The sequence below is a fragment of the Plectropomus leopardus genome, chromosome 10 (genome assembly GCF_008729295.1).
Source record: "Plectropomus leopardus isolate mb chromosome 10, YSFRI_Pleo_2.0, whole genome shotgun sequence".
Taxonomy (NCBI): domain Eukaryota; kingdom Metazoa; phylum Chordata; class Actinopteri; order Perciformes; family Serranidae; genus Plectropomus; species Plectropomus leopardus.
The window spans coordinates 32,808,410-32,831,651 of record NC_056472.1 but is presented as its reverse complement, the minus strand read 5'-3'; the positions used below and the strand labels follow the sequence as shown (position 1 = coordinate 32,831,651).

General features: G+C 37.3%; 2 protein-coding genes across 3 annotated transcripts in view; both read left to right on the top strand.

Moving 5' to 3' along the window:
• dgkh (diacylglycerol kinase, eta) overlaps nucleotides 1–8,024 on the top strand; it is a 78,733-nt gene extending 70,709 nt beyond the window's left edge. Inside the window, 5 exon segments of the mRNA XM_042494573.1 lie at nucleotides 966–1,058; nucleotides 1,648–1,767; nucleotides 1,953–2,058; nucleotides 5,778–5,908; nucleotides 7,785–8,024. Of these exon segments, the coding sequence (XP_042350507.1) occupies nucleotides 966–1,058; nucleotides 1,648–1,767; nucleotides 1,953–2,058; nucleotides 5,778–5,908; nucleotides 7,785–7,871 (537 nt within the window). The 3' untranslated portion in view covers nucleotides 7,872–8,024.
• Nucleotides 8,025–16,573: 8,549 nt separating this feature from the next.
• akap11 (A kinase (PRKA) anchor protein 11) overlaps nucleotides 16,574–23,242 on the top strand; it is a 29,017-nt gene continuing 22,348 nt past the window's right edge. For both annotated transcript variants that reach the window (XM_042494388.1, XM_042494387.1), the window contains exons 1-2: nucleotides 16,574–16,633; nucleotides 22,789–22,887. In XM_042494388.1, coding sequence (XP_042350322.1) covers nucleotides 22,825–22,887 — 63 coding nt within the window. In that variant the 5' untranslated portion in view covers nucleotides 16,574–16,633; nucleotides 22,789–22,824. The remainder of the gene's footprint in view (nucleotides 16,634–22,788; nucleotides 22,888–23,242) is intronic.

Here is a 23,242-nt window from a genome sequence, read left to right as displayed (position 1 = left end):
GTCCAGAAACTCTATTTATGATGACCTATATATTTATATTAATATTAATATTCTCTATTTATTTTATTTTTAGTACTTTTTTCACATGATGTTCTTGTTTGTTTTTTACTTCCATTTTCTTGCTAATTTTTAGGTAATTTTCTTGTAACTTTTTACTAATTTTTGCTAATTTTTCAGTCACTTCTTGTTAAATTGCCTTCTTTACATGTTTTTTTGGCAGAAATCAAGCCAATTTGCTCAGGTTTCAAAGGGTTAATTTATTGTTTTAGTTGTTAATGGTTTGAAGGCAGTGAGCAACGAGACACAGACCAAAAATGAGCAAGAAATTAGTAAAAGAAAAAGTTACAAGAAACGTTCCTAAAAAAATAAACAGAAAAACAGAAAGAAAAAAAGTGCAGAAAAATTAGAAAAATATATATGTGTAGTTTTTGTACTGCAACAAAATTTTCAAAATATAATGATGAATATTATAAATATCGTCTTCAGGACATTTTTCTCCAGTTTTGTTTTTCTTAAATTCTCCTCTTTTTTAAAACCAATTTTCGGGGAATTTTATTGTCACATTTTACCATTTTCTTAAAATTTGTGGGGCATATTTTGTGAAGTTGCTCGTTGCCTTTTCCCAAGTGTTTTTGAAATAAATTAAACCAATTTGAAGAAATTAACATAACTGAAGTTAACCCTTTAAAACCTTGAGTGACATCAGTTGTCTTGTGCCGCTTTTAGACACCTTTCAAAAGTATTTTACTCTTTGAAACATGACCAGATTTTTGTGATTTATCTCAAAAACATGGCAACAAAGGTTTTTTCTTTTAAAATAATTTTCTTGTACATTTTACACATTTTTCGCTAATTTTTGTGTCATTTCTTCCATGATCCCATGTTTTTGAAAGTATGAGTTTTCTGCACAAGATTATTAATTCATAATCAATTAATTATTAATTAAGTGTTATTAATGTTTCCAGAGTCTGACCAGAAACACAGCCATAGAGGTGGCCAGCACTGTCAAGGCTCTGTACAACGAGACCGAGTCTCTGCTGCTGGGCCGAGTCTCTCTGGTGAGTCATAGAGACGTTTTTATTTTTTCTGTTGCTCTACCATACTGTGACATTAAAGAATAATTGTGGTTGATTATATGTAGGTATCTTCTTTTCTGTAGTCAAATGTGGAGCTTAAACATCGACCAACCATAAATCAGTTTAAAATAATGAATAAAAATATGATTTTTCTGGAGGGATGAAGAGGGGGTTTGATAATCAGCAGGTGCTTACGCCAGTTAATGTTTATTTTATGGTTATTTGATATTCATTTTTCTTCTAGTTTATCCTCTTTTTCTGTAAATAACAATGTAAAATTGTAAATGTTTGATCTGGAGTATGTGGATGTATGCATATATGTTTCATTAATTGGAGAATGGGTTTAAATTCATAAGGAAAATTCAGTGATTTATGGGGAAGAGGTGGCATTAAAAAATTCAGCATTATTTATTTATTTTTTTATATTGTCTGCAAATATTACTTATTTTGTCTGTCTGCTTTTTGGTATAACACTTTCTTTATTTTCTTTTTTACATACTCAAAATCAAATCGGAAACCCTCACAGTATGCTGCATGTCGCTGATTTCGGTTTGTGTTCCCGCTCTTGCAGCAGCTGGACCCGCCGGAGGAGGAGCAGCTGTCCGGGGCTCTGCAGAGTCTGGAGTTAGAACTGGGCAAACTGGGAGAGATCCCCTGGCTCTACCACATACTGCAGCCCAACGATGAGGAGGTGAGCAGCTTCAGCCGACACGCGCGTGAACACGAGCAGCAGTGTGTGTAGTTTTTCTACAAGAGATAGATGCAACATTAGCGCAGCTGTGTGAACTGTATGTCTGTGGTGTCGAGTGGCTCCACGTAACGGGAGAGCTGAGTAGCTAAATGAAAGGCTATAGGTTGACTGTGCTTATGTACCAGGACCACTCTCTGGGTTACGGCAAGAGGAACAGTCGCAGCAGCATGTTTCGCATAGTGCCCAAGTTCAAGAAGGAGAAGGCGGCCAAGAAGACGAGCCCTCAGTCAGGTAGGGCTGGGACCATTTTTCTGTCAGTAGAGAGCAGACAGACGGGGAATCAGACGCAGCTGGGGCTGTACCGAATCATTCGAAGCTTCGGAGTCTTTCATGGCGTTTAAATGGATGTTTATTATGAGTGGGATTAACCAGAGCCCCCCCAGTACGATATTATCACAATATTTAAAATCACAATACAATATTATGGCGATTTTAAATGTTTTGCATAATGCTGAGATTGTGATAACGTACCGTATATTGCAATATATTGTGATTTATTACCTATTTTTCATCTTCAAATTAAGGAAAAACTTATAACATTTTTAACAAATAAAAAAAAAATCTGTTCGGTACAGTCCTAGTCAGAGTCAGTCCCATCCGCCATGGGCATTTAACCCTTTAAAACCTGAGCAGAATTGTTTAATTTCTTTGAGAAACATAGGGAGAAGGCAATAAGCAACTTGAAGAAATGGCCCGAAAAATAGCAAGAAATTTTGAGGCAGTGACGAGAAAATGACCTGAAAATAAGCCAAAAAATAAAGGTAAAAGAAGAAATTACCCCAGAAGTCTATAAAATTTGTTTTGGTAGGAAAGGATTATTAGAAATGTATCGCAAAAGTGAGGAAAAATTTCCACTTTATTTATAATTATTAAAATTAAATATTTAAAATGTAAAATTATATAAAGAAAATACATATATATATATATATATATGTATATATCTGTAATTTAATTTCAATAATTATAAATATTGTGGACATTTTTTCCCACTTTTTTGATAATTTTTTTAATGATCCTTTACCCCAAAACAAATCATTCTCTTGTCACCTTTTACTAATGTCTTGCCATTTGTGGGATATTTCTTGCCAAGTTGCTCATTACTTATTTCCACTACATTTTTTAAAGATATCCAGCCAGTTGGCTCAGGTTTCAAAGGGTTAAAGAGCTTGTGACAGGCATCTGAACGCAGCACAGGAAAAGTTTTATTTTTATGTATGTATTGCTTTTATTTTACTGGATTAGCTTCATATTAAAATGTGCTGATTTTTGTGGAAGTGCTGCCATCCTTCATTCATCCATCAGCACTGTTTTATCTGACCGCTGCGTTTACGTTTTACTCGCCTCATCGTGAAGATGCTCCTTCACACAAAATACACAGACGTGGTTCAAACACTCATCGTGGTCACTTTGCTCCTCACTACCATCATAAAACCAGTTATGCATAAAGGTATAACTGCATACAAACACAAAGGATGGGTGTGTGTTTGAGGTGTTTTACCCCAAAAGTCCGACCCTCACCATCAGTCCGCACCCCCCTCCCCTCCATTCATGCTCTCATCCAGCTGTCCACATGATTTCAGAAGGCGCAAAGTCAGGAGAGGAACAAGGCTGCACCGATGAAAGCCTGTTTTATTTGAACAAAAACTAACCAGAAACCTAATCCTTCAAGCTGCACATTGAACATGAAAAAATCAAAGAAAAAAAAGTCAAAATATTTGAGGGAGAAGAAGAAAAATGTCTGAGGAGGCAAAAGCATGTTTAATCTGCACCATACGAGACTTCAGCTCACAGCCTTTAGGCACCAAGTGCACCACTGCACGTTATGATACAGCCAACCACCGGGGGGCAGCATAACAGCCGTACGTGCATTTACAGGCAGATTTCAAACTGACGGCAAAACTTCTGTCATCGACACAAAATTCTCAGAATTTGATCAGTTGACCCTTAAATGGAAAAAAGTGATGCTACAGATGTTTTTTCCAAATTAATGCAGAAGGATACATGATGGCATATACACGAGGATCAAAATGCTGCCCAAAATTTGGTTTTGGCATACGTATAATTCTTAAATCAAACATGGAGCTTTATTTAGTGAGTTTGCAGTAGCTGCTTACATTACTGTTTACAGTGGCACATTTTGATGCAATGTGAGTTAATTTTTGATCATTTGAAATTCTGTACATTTTTAGGACAGTCTGAATATGCTGAACAGTGAGTTTTGTGTGAATCGTCCTACATTTTGGTGCAAGCTGCAAAGCTGTAGCAGGTTCGAATGTTTTGTTATTAAAGTAGTTTTACAGTTTTAAACGGACTTCATAATTTGCACAAGGTTGGATTTCCAAAAGTGAATTCACAATTGAGCCTTCAGTTTAGTTAAAGCTGAAAAGTCGCGCGCCGTGCAGATTTGTGATAAATTTTCAATTTTCAGTTTTGAGCTTTTAACAGTCAGTGTAGCGACTCGAGCAGGACTGTTGAAGGAGTTTAGCATATGACCTCTAAGTCTGGTTTATTTTCATACACGGGAAGTTGGATTTCCTCGGAAAGAGAAGAATATCGGTAGAAACTAAGTGGGAATGTTTTCGTGAGTCGGGTCTGGCTTTAGAGCGTGAGCCCCTCCTCTCGCCGCGGGCCGGTTCCTGATGATTTTGGCTGAATTTCCTGCAGACCGCACAGGCTTCTGCCACCCTGTACCTCCTACTTTCTCTGTGTGTTCTGACACTGGCCGATGATGTGCATGCCCCCAGTCCTCCTGGACCGCCATCGGCCGCTGCCTTGTTCTGACCGTCTTTGGCCTTTGTCAAACCTTCCTCCGCCAGCTGCCGCCACCGCTCTCCCTCCTCCGTCCTCTCCTTCCTCTCTGGTGCTCTCCTTCCATTTTTATTCCATCTTTTCTTTCAGTGATTCACCACAATGTGTGCCCATTTCTGAGGTTGTGTGTGTGTGATGGCGTGTTTATAAACTGCATATGCTCTTAGAAATAACGGGCTGAGGTTCTACCCAGAACCATTTGCTTCGGAAGAACCCCTTTTTAAAAGAATGGGTTTTCAATAAAATGCCCCGGTTGGGTTCGAGACAAAACCCTTTAGATATGAAAGGTTGTTCAGTAGAACCCCCTGGGTGGGCTCTAGATGAAAGCCTTGGTTTATAAATGGGTTCTGAGTAGAAATCTTGGGTCGATACCACATGAAACCCTTTGAATAACAATTCTTCATTTGTAACAACTTCATTTGTAAAGCACTTTTCATACAAGAAAAACTGTGGCACAAGTGCCTCGAGAATATAAGGGGGTTCTCGATAGAAGCCCCTAGGTGAGTTCTAGATGAAAGCCTTAAAATGTAAAAGGGTTCTATATAGATTCCCTGGGGTGGGATCAAGACAAAACCCTAAAATCTTGGAATATAAGCTGGTTTTCGATAGAACCACCCAGGTGGGTTGTAGATGAAAGCTTTGAAATATGAAAGGGTTCTTCATAGGATCCCCTGGGTGGATACTAGATGAAACCCTTAGAATATGAATGGGTTCTCTGCAAAACCTCCTGGTAGAACCATTACACCACAGAAGGGTTTTCTGTAGAACGTCTTATATTGAGTTCTGGGTGGAACCTTTCACAGATGGTTCTCGGTATTATTACCCTTTGTGTTGTGTTGTAGGTAGACCCCTCTGAAAGTGTTCCTGTTAGAACCTTGATAAAAGGTACTACAGAAAACCAAAACGGGTTTTCCCATGGGAACAAGCCATAGAACTCTATGTGGTTCCAGTCAGCACCTTTATTTCTAAGAGTGTAGACGCTTTAAATGATAGCGAGAGGGTGTGAGGCGTGTGGATACCCGTGAGGCGCCCTGAGCCTCTCTCTGCTCTGCCCGTGTGTGTGTGTGTTCGTGTGTGTGCGCATGTGTGCGTGTGTGTGTGCGTGCGTGTGTGTGTGTGTGTGTGTGTGTGTGTGTGTGTAGTGGAAAGATGGGGCACAGAGGAGGTGGGCGTCTGGCTGGAACAGCTGAGTCTGGGGGAGTACAGGGACACCTTCATCCGACACGACATCCGAGGCTCGGAGCTGCTGCACCTGGAGAGGAGGGACCTGAAGGTACACACACACACACACACACACACACACACACGTGCGTGCGCCTGTCAGCACACCTGAATCTGTGTGAACGCTCTCGTACGACCCCCAGTCGACTGTGTCTCTGTCTCCTGTACTTCTGGTGCTCTCTAACCTGTGAGATGTCTCCCTGTTCTGCCTCCTCTCGTGCTGCTCTGCATCGCTCTGCTTGGCTTCTTCTGTCTGATCGTTGCTTGGTGACAAAGACTCGCTGTAACCCACTAACTCTGCGTTTCTGCTGAAGAGGGGAAGTCCGCGGGGCAGGGCGGGCTGGGAGCGAACGGACCGAACTGTGCTAGACGTAGAGGGCCAAAAGTGCAAAGTCAGGCAGTGAGTTTAGTGGTGATATTTCAACAGGTTTTTACTCCCAAATCGCCGGATACAGCTGCTTGGTCAGTGGCCCTACACGTCAACAGCGTGTTTTCAAAAATAAACGTAAAAAACTTGATGTTTAGACAACAAAACTTCATCGGTGAGGTGTCCGCAAAAGAACTATTCCGTTCGGTTAAGTCACAAAAAGTATACACTTTGGATTAGGCAACAAAAGCACTTGGTAAGCTTTGGGCACCATAAGTACTCAGATAAGTTTAATCACCAAAAGTACTTGGTTAGGTCTTGCACCGAAAGTACTGTGTTAGTTTTCAGCAATAGAACTACTACTTTGGTTTAGGCAACAAAGGTTCTTGGTTAGGTCTGGCACCAAAAGTTCTCTGTTAGCTGTAGGCAACAGAATTACTTGGTTTGGTTAACTTAAAGGAACTACTTAGTTAGTAAGATAATTTTCTGTAACAGAACTGCAAAGTTCAGTTTAGGCAACAAAAGTACTCTGTTATGTCTGATACCAACAGTACTAGGGTAGGTTAAGGCTCCAAAAGTTCTTGGTTAGTTTAGCAAACATAACTTCTAGGTTATGTTTGGGCCACAAAACTACTCACTTAGGTCAAGGCAACAGAACCACTTGTTGAGGTTTACTAACTATTCAGGTAAGTTTAGACATCAAAAGTATTTGGTTAGATTAAGGCAACTACAAATACTTGGTTAGGCTTGGACAACATCGCTAATTTACTAAAAGTTAGATGAAAAAACATGCTATTATATCCAACAGTCTCTGCCTGATGGCCACTGGCTGTTTACAGTCCTGTAACTTCTCCCCCCCCATCACTAGGTGTCGCTGTATCTTTCAGCTCAACTGCCTGGTCCAACAGTAGAGATCGAGCTCTGCTGGTGCGTGCTGTGCACTACATACTGTGAGTTTAAGGGTCCGTTTACACTGCAACGGTTCTTGTGTGAAACTTAAAACTTTTGTTGCGGTTTTGGCCTTTTGTTCACACGACAACAACGTTTTGGGGGCTTTAAAACACAAGCGTTTGAAGCCGGGCTCCAGAGTGTAATCTTTTGAAAACGCCGCCCCTTCTGTCGCCATGGAAACTGGCACTGTACGGATCCTGTGTGACATCACGGTCGCACTGGTGTTCTTCTGAGGTTTGTCATTACAAAGTTACACTGCCAACTACTGGCCTGGCATGCAAACTACAGCGTGGTTTTCGTGAATCTGTGAACACAATGTTATCATATAAGAGCGGATTTTGTCAACAACGTAGAGACTTGCGTTTTTTTTAGTAGGGCCGTTCTCATCAAAACCAGGCCTAGTAGAAAGAAGAGTGCCTGTATTTATGATGGTATTAAAAAACATAAATTGAGGATTTCTAGATATACCGTGATACCGCCCAGGCCTACAGGCGATCCTGCATTTGTTACGATTTTTCAGTCTGGACCAAAGTGGTCCCCCTAAAGCCCAAACATTCAGTTATGTTGGATTTCTCTGTGATTTTTATGTGTTGGTCTTGTTTCTTCTCAGGATCTGGGGATATCGAAAGTGGGTCATATGAAGAGAATTCTCCAGGGAACTAAGGACCTGGCCAAGGCCTCAATGGTTGACCTCTAACCCGGTAGCAGACGCTGCCGGAGAGGGGAAACGAACATCCCCCTCACATCAGTGGAGGAGTTTGGGAGCACCGAAGGCAGAGAAGGAAAAGAGAAGGTATTCAAGGAGAGCTGGATTTGATCCCTCTGCTTTGTGATGTTGTTACCAAGATACATTAGTGTGTGTCGTTTGTGCTTTGGTGCCAAAATGAGGAGAGAAAAAAAGCGGATAGAAATGCAAAAGGAAGTCATGGATCTTCACAAAACAAAAAGCCATTTCTGAGTTAATAACCATTCATAGCACACAATCAGGTATGCAACTAACCTTACCTTTGACAGCTGACTTTTGCGTTGTGATAACAAACAAGTAGCAAAACCAGGACTTCCATGAGTGTGGGATTTCGTTTCAGTTCAGTTGGGTGGTGTGATGTTTGCACACAGCTGCAGATGCATTAAAGCAACCTTCGGGTTCACGTAGCACTGCCATTCGGTGGAGACAGAGGACCAACGTGTAACATCACAGTCTCTAGGTGGCAGTCTGGAAGGTGTGGTGGGATACTGTCGCATGCTATGCTTGCTCAACTTTAGATCTGTTTAATTGCATGATTAGTGTCTTGATTTTTTTTGTGTGCAAAATAACACTTGAACAAGTTTTACACATAAGTATTACGATGCCATTTGTTACTACTGAAAGCATCCTTTTTTTGGTCGAAATCTTTCTTTTTTCTAGCTTTAATTTATTTTTGTTTGCATGATAATGATGTGTCAAAGATTTGTGCCATATTTTCAGTCATTTAGTGTAAAATGTGCTTCATTGGTAGAAGTCATAAGAAGTTGGTTTTTTAAAGAAGCTGTTGATGAGGTATGAATATATGGAATTAATATCTGTAAGTCGACACGTTCTCTGTGGATGTGAAATCAGTACCAAAGTGAATGTCTAAGAAAACATGATCATCTGATGTTCAGGTCGCACCTCTTAGTTTAATAGGCCAGTAGGTCTTAGTTCTTAACTCCATTTAAGGTGGGAAAGAGATTAACGTTAATCAAAGAAACTATTAAAAAGGAAAGGACATGATGTCAGTGACTGTGCTTGAGATGAGTGCGTGTCCCTTTGTATCATTTTTTAGAAGAAAATTACCCGAAAATTTGCAGAAAAAATAGAGGAACGTTTTTTTTTTTAAAAAAAATCTTGAAAAATGAGCTTAAAAACAAGAATAATTCTGCAAGATTTTAAATATATAATTATGAAAATAGTAATGAACAGTCAAAGTCCAAAAATAGAAAATCTATTTGTGGCTGCAGATATTTTAATCGTGGCAGGCTGCCACAAATAAATGCATGTGTGAGAGACTCTGCTCTGAGCAGCTGCTGCACGGAGCCATGATCTGTTTAAAACACAATAAAAAGGAAAACAAACGTGCATATTTGGATTAAAAATGTCAGACAGCATCATGTAATGTGTGTTATTTAACCCTTTGAAACCTGCTCAAATTGGCTTGATTTCTTCCAAAAACATGGCAAGAAGGCAATGAGCAACTTCAGAAGAAGTGACCCAAAATTTAGCAAGAAATACTCAAAAAAAAAAGAAAGTAGTGAAGAATTACCTAAAAATTTGGAGAAAAAAATAGAGGAAAAAACAAGGACATTTCTTGAAAAGTGTGCTTGAAAATAGGAATACTTCTGCAATATAATTTTAAATATATAATTATGATAATTATAAAAATAGTAATGAACGGTCCAGCTCCAAAAATAGAAAATTTGTATGTGGTGGCAGATGTTTAAATCATGTAAAAAAAAATTTGGCTTAATGGCAAGAAGGCATGAGCAGCTTAAGAAGAAATGACCCAAAAATTGGCAAGAATTTACAAAAAAAATAAAAGAAAATTACCTGAAATTAAGTAAAAAATTAGGGGAAAGTAAAAAAAAAAAAAAGAAAGAAATTGCTTGGAAAAAAGCACTAAAAAATAAGAATAATTCTGTAACATAATTTTAAAAATGTAATTGTGATCATTATAAAAATAGTTTTCTGGAAATTATTCCCCTTTTTTTTCTAATAATTGAATTATTTGAAGAACATTTTGCATCGTGTTTTTGGAAAAAAATCAAACCAACTTGCTCAAAGCATTTTCAGTCAACGGTTATTGTACGATTCGCCATTGACTTCAGCAGAGGTGGCACAAAAATCCAAAGCAAACTCGAACTCTATCACTGACTTCATGCGCTTTCTTTCTTTGATAGTTTCCTCGGTTTTAGTCGAGAAGGCCGTAAAAATGTTGGTGTGAAGCCGATCTTATAAACTGTAGGGACGTTGAGGTTTTTTTTTTAAGGAACACTTAAAAGGCACTTTTTACTTCTTGCTTAATGCAAGTGCAAACACTCATATCATTACATAGGATTAACAGTTCACCTCAACTTTTTAACTTTTGGCAATTAAACACAGTATTTAACACTAACGAGAATAAGAGTTAGGTTTTAAATATGTAATAGAGCAGTTGATATGCAGCCTGCATAGCTTCGTTCAAGTGCAGCTTTTTATTTTCTTCAGATTACAAGTGATAGGACACTACTCTTAGTTTCTTTTAAGACCGGTGGCATTACAGGGTATATTTCTATATGTGATGCTAAGTTTGTAAATGTACATATGCACTGTATATACAGTATACCAGTGTATGCAAACAACGTTTGTAAGTGTTGTAGTCGGATGCATTTGTAGATTGCTGACATGGCATGCATTGTCAACAGCTTACACATTTGATCGTGTATATTACACCGTAACAGTTGTTGATTTGGTTCTAATCTCTTGTACATGATAATGCTGTTGTAATCCAATGATGGTGCAATATTTTATCTCTTGTTTTGATACTGTCTCTGCAGCTTTTTCCGATATGATGTTTCTCAGTGGGGAAAAAAAAAAAAAAAAACCTTGAAAGAAGAGTTTTTTTGTACACGTACTTCCCCTCTTAAAGTTTGGGGATTAGATTTTAAAAGTTCGACCCGTAGACAGACTGCTTTTTCTTACCGACTCCAAATTTCTTCCAGCGGTTTCATTAGTTTGTAGTTTTGCTCCTCCGTGCTTCCAAAATGATAAAGTCGGACTGTGTCTGTGAATGAGTGGAGTGGGCAGACGTGACTGTTGTGTTAACGTGTCACAGTGTGTGTGTTTTGGGGGTGTCTGCTACAACAGTGGCATATTGTACCTTATCAGCAATTGTATACACTTACATTGCCAACTAATTTTATTATTATTGACATTTCAACTCTGATAGTTTCCTGTTTTTGGAGAATAATTTGTCGCTTGTGTGTTAATTATCTCGGATTAATATGTCTTCTGTTAGGAATAAGTTAAAAACCTAATTTTTTACTGAATATTGAGTGCTAAAATTTAACGAGGTGCACACATGTTACCCTTCATCATTCGTCAGGGTGTCCGAAATATCAGCAGAGTGTGAGCGAATGAGGGCAGAAGCTGCAGAAGTCATGTGCTGAGTTAAATAACCCACCAGAGGGCGACGTGACGTCTCACCTCTTCACGATCACAGACTCACATCCTCACACAGCTCCAGTTCAGTTTGTTGTGCTGACAGTCGGCTGTCAGGCTGCAGCGTCGCTGTTGTGCAGAAATTAGCAAATCTATCAATCCAATTCCAATCCCAGATGATTTTTTTTCTTTTCATGCAACTCATAGTCAAAGATATGTTATAAACCACAAATTTACAACGAGATCCAGGGTTTCCACAGTCAGGAAATTAGAAAATCTGTTTTCCAGGCCTGAAAATGCTTTGCAATAACAACATTTTTTGAAAAATATTGGAATATACGTTGTTTTGGCTAGTGTTTAAAATCAGAAAAAAACATGAAATCTCCCCAAATTATGTCAAATACGTCGTATTACTAATTCAAAATCAGCTGTGCTGCATGACTGTTGATTTGAGCTTTGTGGGTTTTTTTATTTTACAAAAAGAGGCTCTACCTTAAACTTCTGCAGAATACCTGTGCCGGTTTGCTCTGTTGGCATATGCAGGTAGTTGGTGGCGAAAATGTTTAAGTTGCAAGTAAAGATAGTAAATATCAGCAGTTTGGCCCTCCCATTTTAACCCTGCGAAACCTGGAATGACATCATATTTATCATATTGCCTTTAGACATCTCCAACTTGCATTTAACCCTTTGAAACTTGAGCAAATTATTTTGATTTCTTTAAAAAATATGACTAAAAGGCAATTGCGCACCTTGGAAAGAGATGTCCCGTAAATTGCAAGAAAGTAGGAAAAGAAAAAGACACAAAAATTAGTTTTAAAAAGAGAGATAGAGAGAAAGAAAATGATAAGAAGATAATAATTTAAAAAGGGGAAAATGTCCAGAAAACTATAATGATAATAAATAATAATAATTATTATTATTATTATTATTATTAACAATTTTATGTTTATTTATTTTTGACTTTTTAAGACTTTTTCCTTTTTTTGTGCTAAATTTCAGGTATTTTTTTGTAACTTAGACCTTGAAATTTGGTCATGTTTCAAAGGGTGAAACTACTTAAATAAAGTCATGGAAATTTGCTAAAATATCACTGAAAAGTCATGGAAACGTTGCGGGAACGCTGCAGGTTCTGTCTCATTTTCTTGCACCGCTGCTGACTGGAGATCACTCAGAGGTCTGCCTTTTATTCATTAAGTAGATCGATAGTTAACTCTTTAATGACCGTTGGCCTTTTGTTAGCCAGAAACTTTAGTTTGAGTCTAATTTGAAGCCTTTATGTTATGATGTGCTTTAAATGCAGCAGTATGTTGGAGCTGCTGCACGCTGCCTTGTTTAATCTTCATCACGCCAGTCACCAAACCGAACCCCCGAGTACCGTCGCGGTCCCCGAGCCGTCTCCGTTATCCGTGCGTCCAAAGTGTCCGCCGCGTTTTCTAAAATCTCGTGTTTTTGGCCCCCGACTCCAGGCGAGAGGACGCTCGACCTTTCCACGCGTGGTGGAGCAGCCGCCTCTCCCCTCGCTGTGTTTTCCAGTGGTCTGTAAATAATGCTGCAAACTGCCTGGTTTTCCAAAAACCACCGAAACCCATGCAAGGATCTCCAAAAAAACACAAAAAAAAAAAAAACAAAAAAAAAAAAAGACGGGATAGCATATAGTGTGTGACGCGGTTCCTAAAGCGATGGGAGAAAAGCGAGTTTCATTTGTTTACATTATGTTTACAATGGCACAGTTTTAATTTGTAAGAATATATATGTAGGTATAAACAATATTTGCATATTTATTGCCTATAAGGTTAAATGACATGATGTGTATTGTGTTTTCACATTTGGAATATAATGTTACAGTTGTCACCTGTATTACTATCTGGATGATTTTTTGGTAAAGTAGTTGATCATTTTTATGACTACTAAGTGACTGTTTTCTGTGCCTTTTTATGGTTAGGATGCATGGTTAACTATTTATTACGATTTGGAGTCACTGAGATGTGTATTTTTGTATTCTGAATAAATAAATGGTTCAGCTTTTGTTGTACATTTTTAAGGTGCCTTAAAACAGGCCACCTATTCATATCTCTCTTCTTCAATAAAACCAAATACATATGCAGCGTGTTTCTGCCTCCTTCTGTTTAATTTCACTTGGAAAAATGTATTTACTCAAGTACTGTACTTGAGTACAAATGTGAGGTTCTTGTTGTGTACTTGAGTATTTCCATTTCATGCCATTTTCTACTTTTACGCGACTGCATCTCAGAAACAAACATTGCACTTTTTTACTCCACCATTTATTTAACAGTTTTTTAGGTATTAGTTACTGTTAAAATTAGTATTTATTCGTTTATTTATTTATTCAAATGCACAGCTGTGAAATTTCCTAACATCATATCAAAATATCAAATTTTTTCCAGGAAAATGTCTTCTAATTGTTTTTGTTGTTCAAAAAACATCTGCCAAATGTCAAAATGTTTCATTAAAAAAAAAAAAGACAGAAACCTGTTTGCTGAATTTCCTGACGTCTTCTTAAAAATACCTACTTTTGTGGACAGAAAAAATGTGCTAAGTGTCCAGACATCTCAATAAAATAACTGTTATTTTCACCAGAAAGAAAACGTCTGCTAAATGTCCCAATGTCATGTCAAAAATACTTAGATTTGTTGACAAAAAAAAAAAAAGATCTGCTAAATATCCCAACATCATGTTGAAATACCTGGTTTTTCACAAAAAGTCCCCCTCAAACCTTGTTGAAATACTGGGTTTTGTTGTCCAAAATAACGTCTGTGAAATGTCCAGATGTCTTGTTACGTTAGTACCAAGTTTTGTTTATAGGACAGCAGCTGCTTCACGTCTCATAAAAACACTAAATGTCCCGACATCTCGTTAAAATACTGTTGTGAAATTTCCCAACTTTTTGTCTAAATTTCAGGTTCTGTCACCAGAAAAAATGTCTGCTAAATGTCCCCACGTCTCGTTAAAAATATCTGATTTTGTCACCAGAAAATGTCCACTGAGTGTCTCAACGTCTCACAAAATACTCAGTTCTTATACTTTTCATACTTTAAGTACATTTCGCTGATTACACTCACATACTTTTATTTCAGTGAGGTTATGAATGTGCTACTTTTCCAGTGTGTATATGTATTTTTGCAGTGTAATATTGATATTTTTACTCGATTAAAGGCTGAGTACTTCGTCCTCCTCTGAGAATCAGCGCTTTAAAAAGAGAAATATCTCAGGACAAACTGAGCTCCAGCTGCGCACAGATGTGTTCAGCAGCTGACCGCTCTGGAGATTAAAGTTTCCATGTGGCATCGCAAAGTTTCAGCAGCACAAGTGTGAATAGCTGCATTGTGAGTCGAGACTTTGGGCCATCTGTGACATTTGAAGCTCCTCTGAATGTCCCTGATGGTTTCATCAGCGTTTCCTCGCGTGTCATTTCTCTTCGTCTCCTCGGACACGCGCTTTGTCTCTGTCTCTGCGAGGCGCGCGGACGTCGTGGCTGTTTAAGATACTTTTTTGTTTTCTGAGATGCATCATTGGAGCAAATCAACATGAAAAAAAAAACAGAACTGAAAGCATCTGTGGTTTTGAGAAAGTGAAAATACAGAAGGAACCATTCAGCACAAATAATGGTGCTCTTTCTTTACATGAGGAGGGAGGCAGGGAGAGGGAGGGGGAGGAAGAGGGAGGCAGTGACAAAAATATTTATTTATTCATTTATTTATTTATCTGTCCATTTATTTATGTATTTATTTATCACTTTATTTATTTTGTCCATTTATTCATTTATTTACCTATTTATTTATTTATTTGTCTGTCCATTTATTCATTTATTTACCCATTTATTTATTTATTTAATTTATTTATTTAGTCATTTATTATTTATTTATTTATTTAGTCATTTATTTATTTATTTGTCCATTTATTTACCTATTTATTTATTTATGTGTCCCTTTGTTTATTTATTTACCTATTTATTTATTTATTTTTTGGCCTTTTGTTTATTTATTTATTTATCTATCAATTTATTTCGCCATTTATCCCTTATTTATTTATTTATTTATTTATTTATTTATGTGTCCCTTTGTTTATTTATTTACCTATTTATTTATTTATTTATTTGTCCCTTTGTTTATTTATCTATCAATTTATTTAGTCATTTATTCCTTTATTTATTTATTTATTTATGTATTCCTTTGTTTGTTTATTTATTTATTTATTTATTTGTCCAATTCCAGCTAATTTGTATTTATTTGTAGAAAGTGCTACAAAGGTGCCAAGCAGGCAGGCATTAAATGAATCAGCAGTGGCATTTGAATAGCCCACGTGCACGTGCAAGATTAAAATAAATACATAAATAAATTATGTACCACATTTTTGTGTTTATGTGTTTTTATACAGTGTGGCATAACAAAAAAATCCCAAAAATAAAGATATAATTACGAATCCCATACAAACGCATTGCAGTTTGATTGTTCTGTGCTCGACAGTGTCAGTGCGACACAGATGATCGTTTTCTCGGCTGCGTGCGATTGATGATGCCTCAAACGCGCTTGTTTTCATGGGAAGACGTTGATGCACAGGAAACGGGGGGCTCGACTCAGTTTGGAGAATCGGTGACATTGAATCGAAAAAGGTAAGTAAAAATGTGTACCATCTTAAACTCATGTACATTTTGGGCAGGTCTGACTCTTAGAAAGAATTGAAATAGTTAATTTACCCCGTGAAATGCTTCAAACATGACATCTTCTGGTCAAGCAGCCTCATTTATGAAGCACTGACGTGATCAAATCCCCTCAATTATGTTAATTTTAGGTACTGTTCATTATTTATGAGAGGGGAGGCGTGGTGCAATAAAAAGGAGGGGGGGGGGGCGTTTTTAATTTTTTTATTTTTACAGCCAATTTTTTAAGAAAATATTATTTTTTATTATTATTATACACAAAAAGATATATTTTCATATAAATGTAAAGTAGGCATAGTTTATATTTAAAATGTTTGTAAGTTCCTGTGTGTGCATGTACAAATGGCAAATAAACATCTTGAATGATTTACGATATTTTGAATAAAAATCATCAAGAAGTGCAGACAAGAGATGCAAAGTTTACTTAGAGACTCAAGGGCAAATATTTGTAACTTTGTCGATGGTCAAAAAAACAAAAAAAAGAGGCACACTCCCGCCACCTCCTTCTCTGATAAATAAAGAACAGTCCCTTAGTGGGAAGAGCTCAAACCGGATGAATCGTTTACGGACCGCCCACCAAACACAGCGGCCCCGTCAGCGCTGCAGGAGTCCGACACCGAGCCGTGAGGTAAAAACCGCTTCATAACGACAAACATCTGCGTTTACAGCGCGCAGAAAGCGCCCGCAGACTCTTATCACTTATGTTTTTGACTGTACATTTAATATCGTCCTTATTTTGGCGGCTAAGCGCGAGCTAACGACAATAAGGTGACATCACAGCCCGACCGACCGCGGCCTGGTTCCGCCGCTGCTCCGGTGATTGACAGCCAGGCGGGGGGGCGTTCAGGCGGAGCACAGATGTCGTTACGTGTTTTCTGATGCTTTGTCGTGAGCCGATGTGTGTGTGTGTGTGTGTCTGTGTGTGTGTGTGTGTGTGTGTGTGTGTGTGTGTGTGTGTGTGTGTGCACTGTTGCCGCGGCTGGTCGTTGAGCTAGCAGGGTGTGTGTTTTGGTAGCATGGAGCCTGAGCGGAGCATGAGCATGAGCATCCGCAGAGAGCGGCTCCTGTGCGGCCTGCAGCTGCGGCGGGTCCCGGCCCACCGGCGGCAGCGAGCTAGCTGCTGCTGCTGCACACACGGTGGCCGCTGCACGTGATAATTGAACGTTTGGTTTCCTCAAAATAATACTCAGAGTTGCATGTCAGCAGGTCAGGTTGTGTCATGTTGCGGTGATGCAGGTTTCAGTGTAAAGAGGTGATTTTGTTGCACTCAGTGTTTAGTGAAAACAATAGACTGTATGAAATGATGACAACGTAATTTATTGCATTTTAAATCTGGATTTATATCAGTTTTGAAATATCAGCGAATTGATTTGCTTTCTTTTGAAAACACTATTTATTTTTTTATTTTTTTTTTTTTTTTTTTTTTTTACAAAATTATTATTATTTTTTTATATGTCATCTCTTTTTATGTTGTTTTTTTCCTTATTTTCCCCCCTCTGAATTTTTTAAAGTATTTTTAAGGTATTTTTGTCCTTTTTTTTTTTTTTTTTTTTTAATTATGTTGCTTATTGCATAAATACAAATAAAATCGCACACTAGATAATGCTTCCTTAAATGTTACCTCCACAGGTAACATTTATACCTCCACAGGTAACATTTATTAGTCAGGTTATTTACCATTAAATATTATTATTATTGTCAGGTTGTGTCATGTTGCAGTGATGCAGGTTACAGTGTTAAGTGGTGATTTTGTTGCACACAATGTTTAGTGACGACTAGAGACTGTTTGAAATGATAACAACATAAATTATTGCATTTTAAACGTGGATTTATATCAGTTTTGAAATATGAGCAAATTGGTTTGCTTTCTTTTGAAAACACTATTTATTTATTTATTTTTTACAAAATTATTATTATCTTAAAGCACTTTTTCTAGGTCATCTTTTTTTTTTTTTTTTTTTTTTTTTCTTATTTTTTCCCCTCCAAATTTTTAGGTATTTTTTAAAGGTATTTTTTGGACTTTTATCTTTTTTTTGTTTTCTATTTTTTGCTTATTTTTGGGCTTTATTTTAATTATGTTGCTCATTGCAAAAATACAAATAAAGTATGCACACTAGATAATGCTTCCTTAAAAATGTATTACCTCCACACAGGTAACATTTATTAGTCAGGTTATTTTCTATTAAATATTATTATTATTGTCAGGTTGTGTCATGCTGCAGTGATACAGTTTTAGTCTCAGGTGATGAATTTGTTGCGCTCACTGTTTAGTGACAACTGTGGATTGTATAACCGACATGTACTTCAGTTTTTCAGTTTCGAAATATGAGCAGGTTGGTTTGCTTTCTTTTGAAAACACTGGGGGGAAACAGCAATGAGCAACTGTTCTGCAAATTGCAACAAAATCACCATTATATATTTAAAATTATTTCACAAATTTATATTATTATCTTAAAGCACTTTTCCCCGGTCATTTCATTTTTATTTATTTTTCCCCTAATGTGTGGGTATTTCTTTTTTTTTTTTTTTTTTTTTTTTTTTTTGCTTATTTTTGGAAGCAATGTCAAAATGGAAGTGAAATACATTTTATTTAATAATTTGTTCCTAGAATTACTATTATTTACTTTTAAAAGTTGCACATTTTAGTGTCTGCATCTATTAGCTGCAGCAAGCGAGCAAACGTTTAACTGTAAGGCAGCCAGGAGAGTATATAATGACGTCGATGATAATTATTTTATAACACGAGTTGCCAACTTGACGTCATAAAAGCATAAACATGACGGGCAAAAATCAGTGTTTGGTTAATGGTAAAAAACATCTTTTTAAATCAATTAACGTATTAAATATCAATTTTTGATCACATGTAAAGTGTGATATTAAATTCATGTTACCTGCTGTTCATGTAGAGTCCCATATTAAAAAATATAAAAATATATATATAAAATTATTAAGTAATATATAAAAATTCTGATCACATGTTAAGTGTAATATGGTATAAATGTTACCTGCTGTGCATGTAGAGTGACCAAGATTAAATATATAAAAACATAAATAAACTGGAAACAGCTATCAGCCTTTTGTTTAAACGCTCTTTCATCGTCTTTGTACCAACAACACAACAAAGTCGGAGAAAAACGAGTTTCCAGCTCGAAAACTACAACCCTCCGACTTCACATGACTGCAGCATGTGAAATGTATTTAATTCATTTATTTTTATTGAAAATGCCAATTTCTCATCATTCAAAAACGCTGCGTATTTATGGAGCTCTTCATCGCGTGAATAACGTTTTTACAGTGAATTCTCCCTTTAATGTTTCGCTCTCCGGTCTGCAGCTCTGATATCACCTGTGTCTCACCAGAGACGTCTGTCTGGTCTCACAGCTCGCCGTGAGTTTGTCTCGTGTCCTCCAGGCCGCTCCCTCTCTGTTTATCTATCCTTCCGGCCACCCAGATTCTGGACCACATCGGCTCCCGATCAAACAGGATCTGAGACTACACAGTTTGTGCGCTTGGCAGGTTGTTTTGCTGTCTCTGTCCTAAGATGATGGCAAACACCGCTCCGAATCCTCTGGCGGGATCGCTGAGCCTCGTTACATTTTTGTGGAAATTAGTTTGATGAATCAGGCCTTCGGGATTTGTTTAAACCTTAACTAAGTTAGACTTGATTCCAGTTTTTCCATAACATGATTAAAACCGAGTACATGCGGCGTCATGTGACCACAGCGGTTGCATGAGGTGGTGATGTCGGGCTGTTAAGTTGATTCTTACATACTGCATCACCGAGAGTTAACCCTCTAAAACCTGGATCCCTTTTCTTGTGCTGCTTACAAGTATTTAAACCTCTAAACCTGAGCAAATAGGTGTGATTTAAAAAAAAAAAAAAAAAACTTGGTAAGAAATGTTCCTCAAATTGCAAAAAAAAGTGGATTTAGAAAATTATATTAAAACCAAATAGGGGAAAATGTCTACAAAAAAAGATTTAGTATTGCTATATTTATAATTACCATTGTTACATTTTTAAATTATGGTGCAGGAAATTATTATAATTTTTAAGCACTTTTATCAGGTCTTTTTTTTTTTCTTTTTGTGCTCAGGTAACTTTTGTTAAAAGCTTGTTAATTTTTGGGTCATACCTCCTTAAGTTGCTCTTTGCCTTCTTCCCATGTTTCAGGGGGTTAAAATGTAAAAAATGCAGGTTTGCCATCTAGTTAGCCCTTAGAAACCTGAGCAAATTAGTTTGATATATTTTTTTTTCAAATATATGGGGAAACGGCAACATCCCAAAAAAAGTAAAAAAGGCTGAAAATTTTACCTGAAAATAGGTCAAAAAGTTAAAAAATGTAAAAAAAAATAAATAAATAAAAAAAAAATTCTGCACCATCATTTTTAATATCAGTTTACTAAAATTATTATATTTGGTCATTTCTGTTAATTTTCTAATAATCCTCCTGTCTTTTTTTAAACTAATTTTTAAGTAATTTTCTCGTCACCTTCTAATTTTTTTTGCATTTTTTGGGACATTTCTCACCAAATTGGTCATTTCTTTTTTCCCCTCGTGTTTTCAAAAGAAACCAGCGCGCTCAGATCGCTTGTGTGAGGCGCGTGAACACGGCACAAGAAAACTGATGTGGATCCGGGTTTTTAAAGGGTTAATGTTCTCTGTTCGAGATACTCACGGCCATAATAGACGTCATTGTGCCTGCCTGCCTTGTGAGTGCGTTGGGATGTACTTGCATAGTTGAGGTCAGGCAGCAGCGGCGGCCGGCTGTGTTGTTTTTTTGGGCCCACCAAAGCGCCCGTGAGAAGCTAGGAGGTCCTGGATCAGCAGAGGAGGCCCGTGGCACGTCCTCTACCCCTCTGGTTCTCAGGGTGCAGGATGGGCCGATCAGTAGGACCGCCTGCTTGTGTCTAGACTCATCCAGCCGCTTTGGACCGTACCTCAAAGCAGAGGCTTGGATTTCTTGGGAAACTTTTCCTTCTTGTACACTGTAAATATTTTGCCTCCTTTACCCGCTCTCTCATGCTGCTTACCGAGTGTGTTTCCCCTGCTCAGAGCACACACCCCTGTTCTCTCGCCGCGCCGTTTGATCTTTGACGCAGGCCGCGACTGTTTAAAGAATATCAAAGAAGCCAAAAACATAACCGATAACTACTATAGCTTATCCTCACCAGCAGGACAAGTCCGGGCCTACTTTTTAAAAGCTGGATTCATGTTCTTTCACACGGGCTGGAAGAAAATGTGGTCGAGAGGTTGACTCAACTATCTGAAAAATGTAGAGCGCAAGGTTAACTCAGGGTTCATACAGCCGTTAAAAAAAACATGGGCAATTTGCGAACAGTATTTTCCAGGCTTGGAAAAGTTTTGGAAATTCAAATGTACCCTGAAAGTTTTGGAAATTTTGTGGAATTTTGTTTCACAAACCTGTATAATAACACATGATGTGTCCAAGGACAGTCTGAATTATGACAATTCAACAATGATGTCTGTTTTTACAGTTTCTGGCTTTGATTAATATCATTTTTGGTCATTTTGAAAGAAAACACAAAAATTGGCAACATTTTTTCTTCAAAATTGAAAAAAATTAAAGTCAATTTTCTTTAAAAATCATCAAAAGTATGTACAAAAAAATACCTTTAATATAAGAAATGCCTTTGTTTTCTTTAACAGTTTCTAAAAGAATTTAAGGAAAAAATGCCAATTCATTTTCTTTACAAATACATAAGAAATTATTGGAAAGCAAGTTTTCTTTTTTCTTTTTTTTTTTTTTTTTAATCTTTAATAATTCCCAAAAACTTTTCAGGAAAAAAAAATTGCCCCCCTTTTTTTAGATAAAACATTTTTTCCTTTAAAGAAAAGAATATCAACAAATTTCTTTTCTCTAAAAATTGCCAAGAATTTTTTTTTTAAAAAAGGGCCAAAAATCTTAAATTTCAAATTTAAGAAATTTTGCCTGCAGGTTTGCAAGACATGTTTTGAGCAAATTTTTTCAAGGAAAAAAAAAGCCAATACAACCAATTACAAGTGTTTGCCCCTTCCCTAAAGCCAAATAACAAACAGTCCCTCAGTTATATTTGAATATTCAATTTTTATCCTGTTCTGAATTATTACTTTTTAATAATAATAATAATAATAATAATAATAATAATATAAATAAACTTTATTACAGACTCAATGGTCCAGATAAGAGCAAGACAATACATACAAAAGATAAAAAAGGACACATAGAAGTACCATACACAACATATTCACAATGCAATAAGATCACTTAAAAAAAAAAAAAAAATCAATTAATATATATATTTTTTTAAAAATCCTGTTAACTGCATTGCCTCGCAGGCTCGACGGCGCGATAACTGTTGGTTTGGTTAAGCGAGTGAGCGGCAGAACGGCACAGGTGCAGTGACGTGACTCTTTTGTTGCATGTAAACGAGAGACTTTGTCACATCAGGCTCCTTATTTTGGCGCGTCGGTGTGGGACAGCAGATAGAGACAGAGTGTGATTTCTCTTTGTTTACTCATAGCAGAGATCTCGTCATTGCTTTGTCACGTGATTGTTGCTGCGGGGAGTTCACGCTTGTGTTTTTTGTTTTTTTGTTGCTGAAGATTGTTGATGGAGCTGGAGAGAGAACCTCAGACACAAGACTAAGCTGTGGGGCTAAAAGTGATGACATAACTCTGAATTTCTCCCAATTTTAGCACTTTGACCTCATTCTATAAACCTCTCCTGCCACGTCACGAACTCTTTCAATCTCTGTTTTCCATCTTCACCTTCATACCTGCAGGTGAGCGGCCAGTCAGCTCCCCCGCTTTCTGTTGCCATGGACGCCTGCGCACGTATCAGAGGAGTCCCCATAAGGTCCCGGGCCTCAGTCCGGAAAGAGGTTTGTCCGCTTTGCATTTTATTCTGCAACATTTTGTGATGAAGTGTGTTTCTGAAATGAGATTTTAAGCCCTGCTGTCCGGATACTCTGTATGTCTGCCACTGCAGCGGACACAGGAGTTTTTATTTCTTTTAATCTGGTATTAAGAAGCATTTCTGCAGGATAAGTTGAAATCAGATTTAGCTTCCTCTCAAAATCAACAACTGCAAAACATGTTGTTTTTCAGCTGTCGTTACACCAGAGAACTTTTTACGCAGTGTCACTGTGGCGGACAAGATTCCCAATGTCGGGATAAAATGAAGTTTTACCGAGGGCTGGTCAGTGCACCGGTATCATAATATCACGATATCGTCTT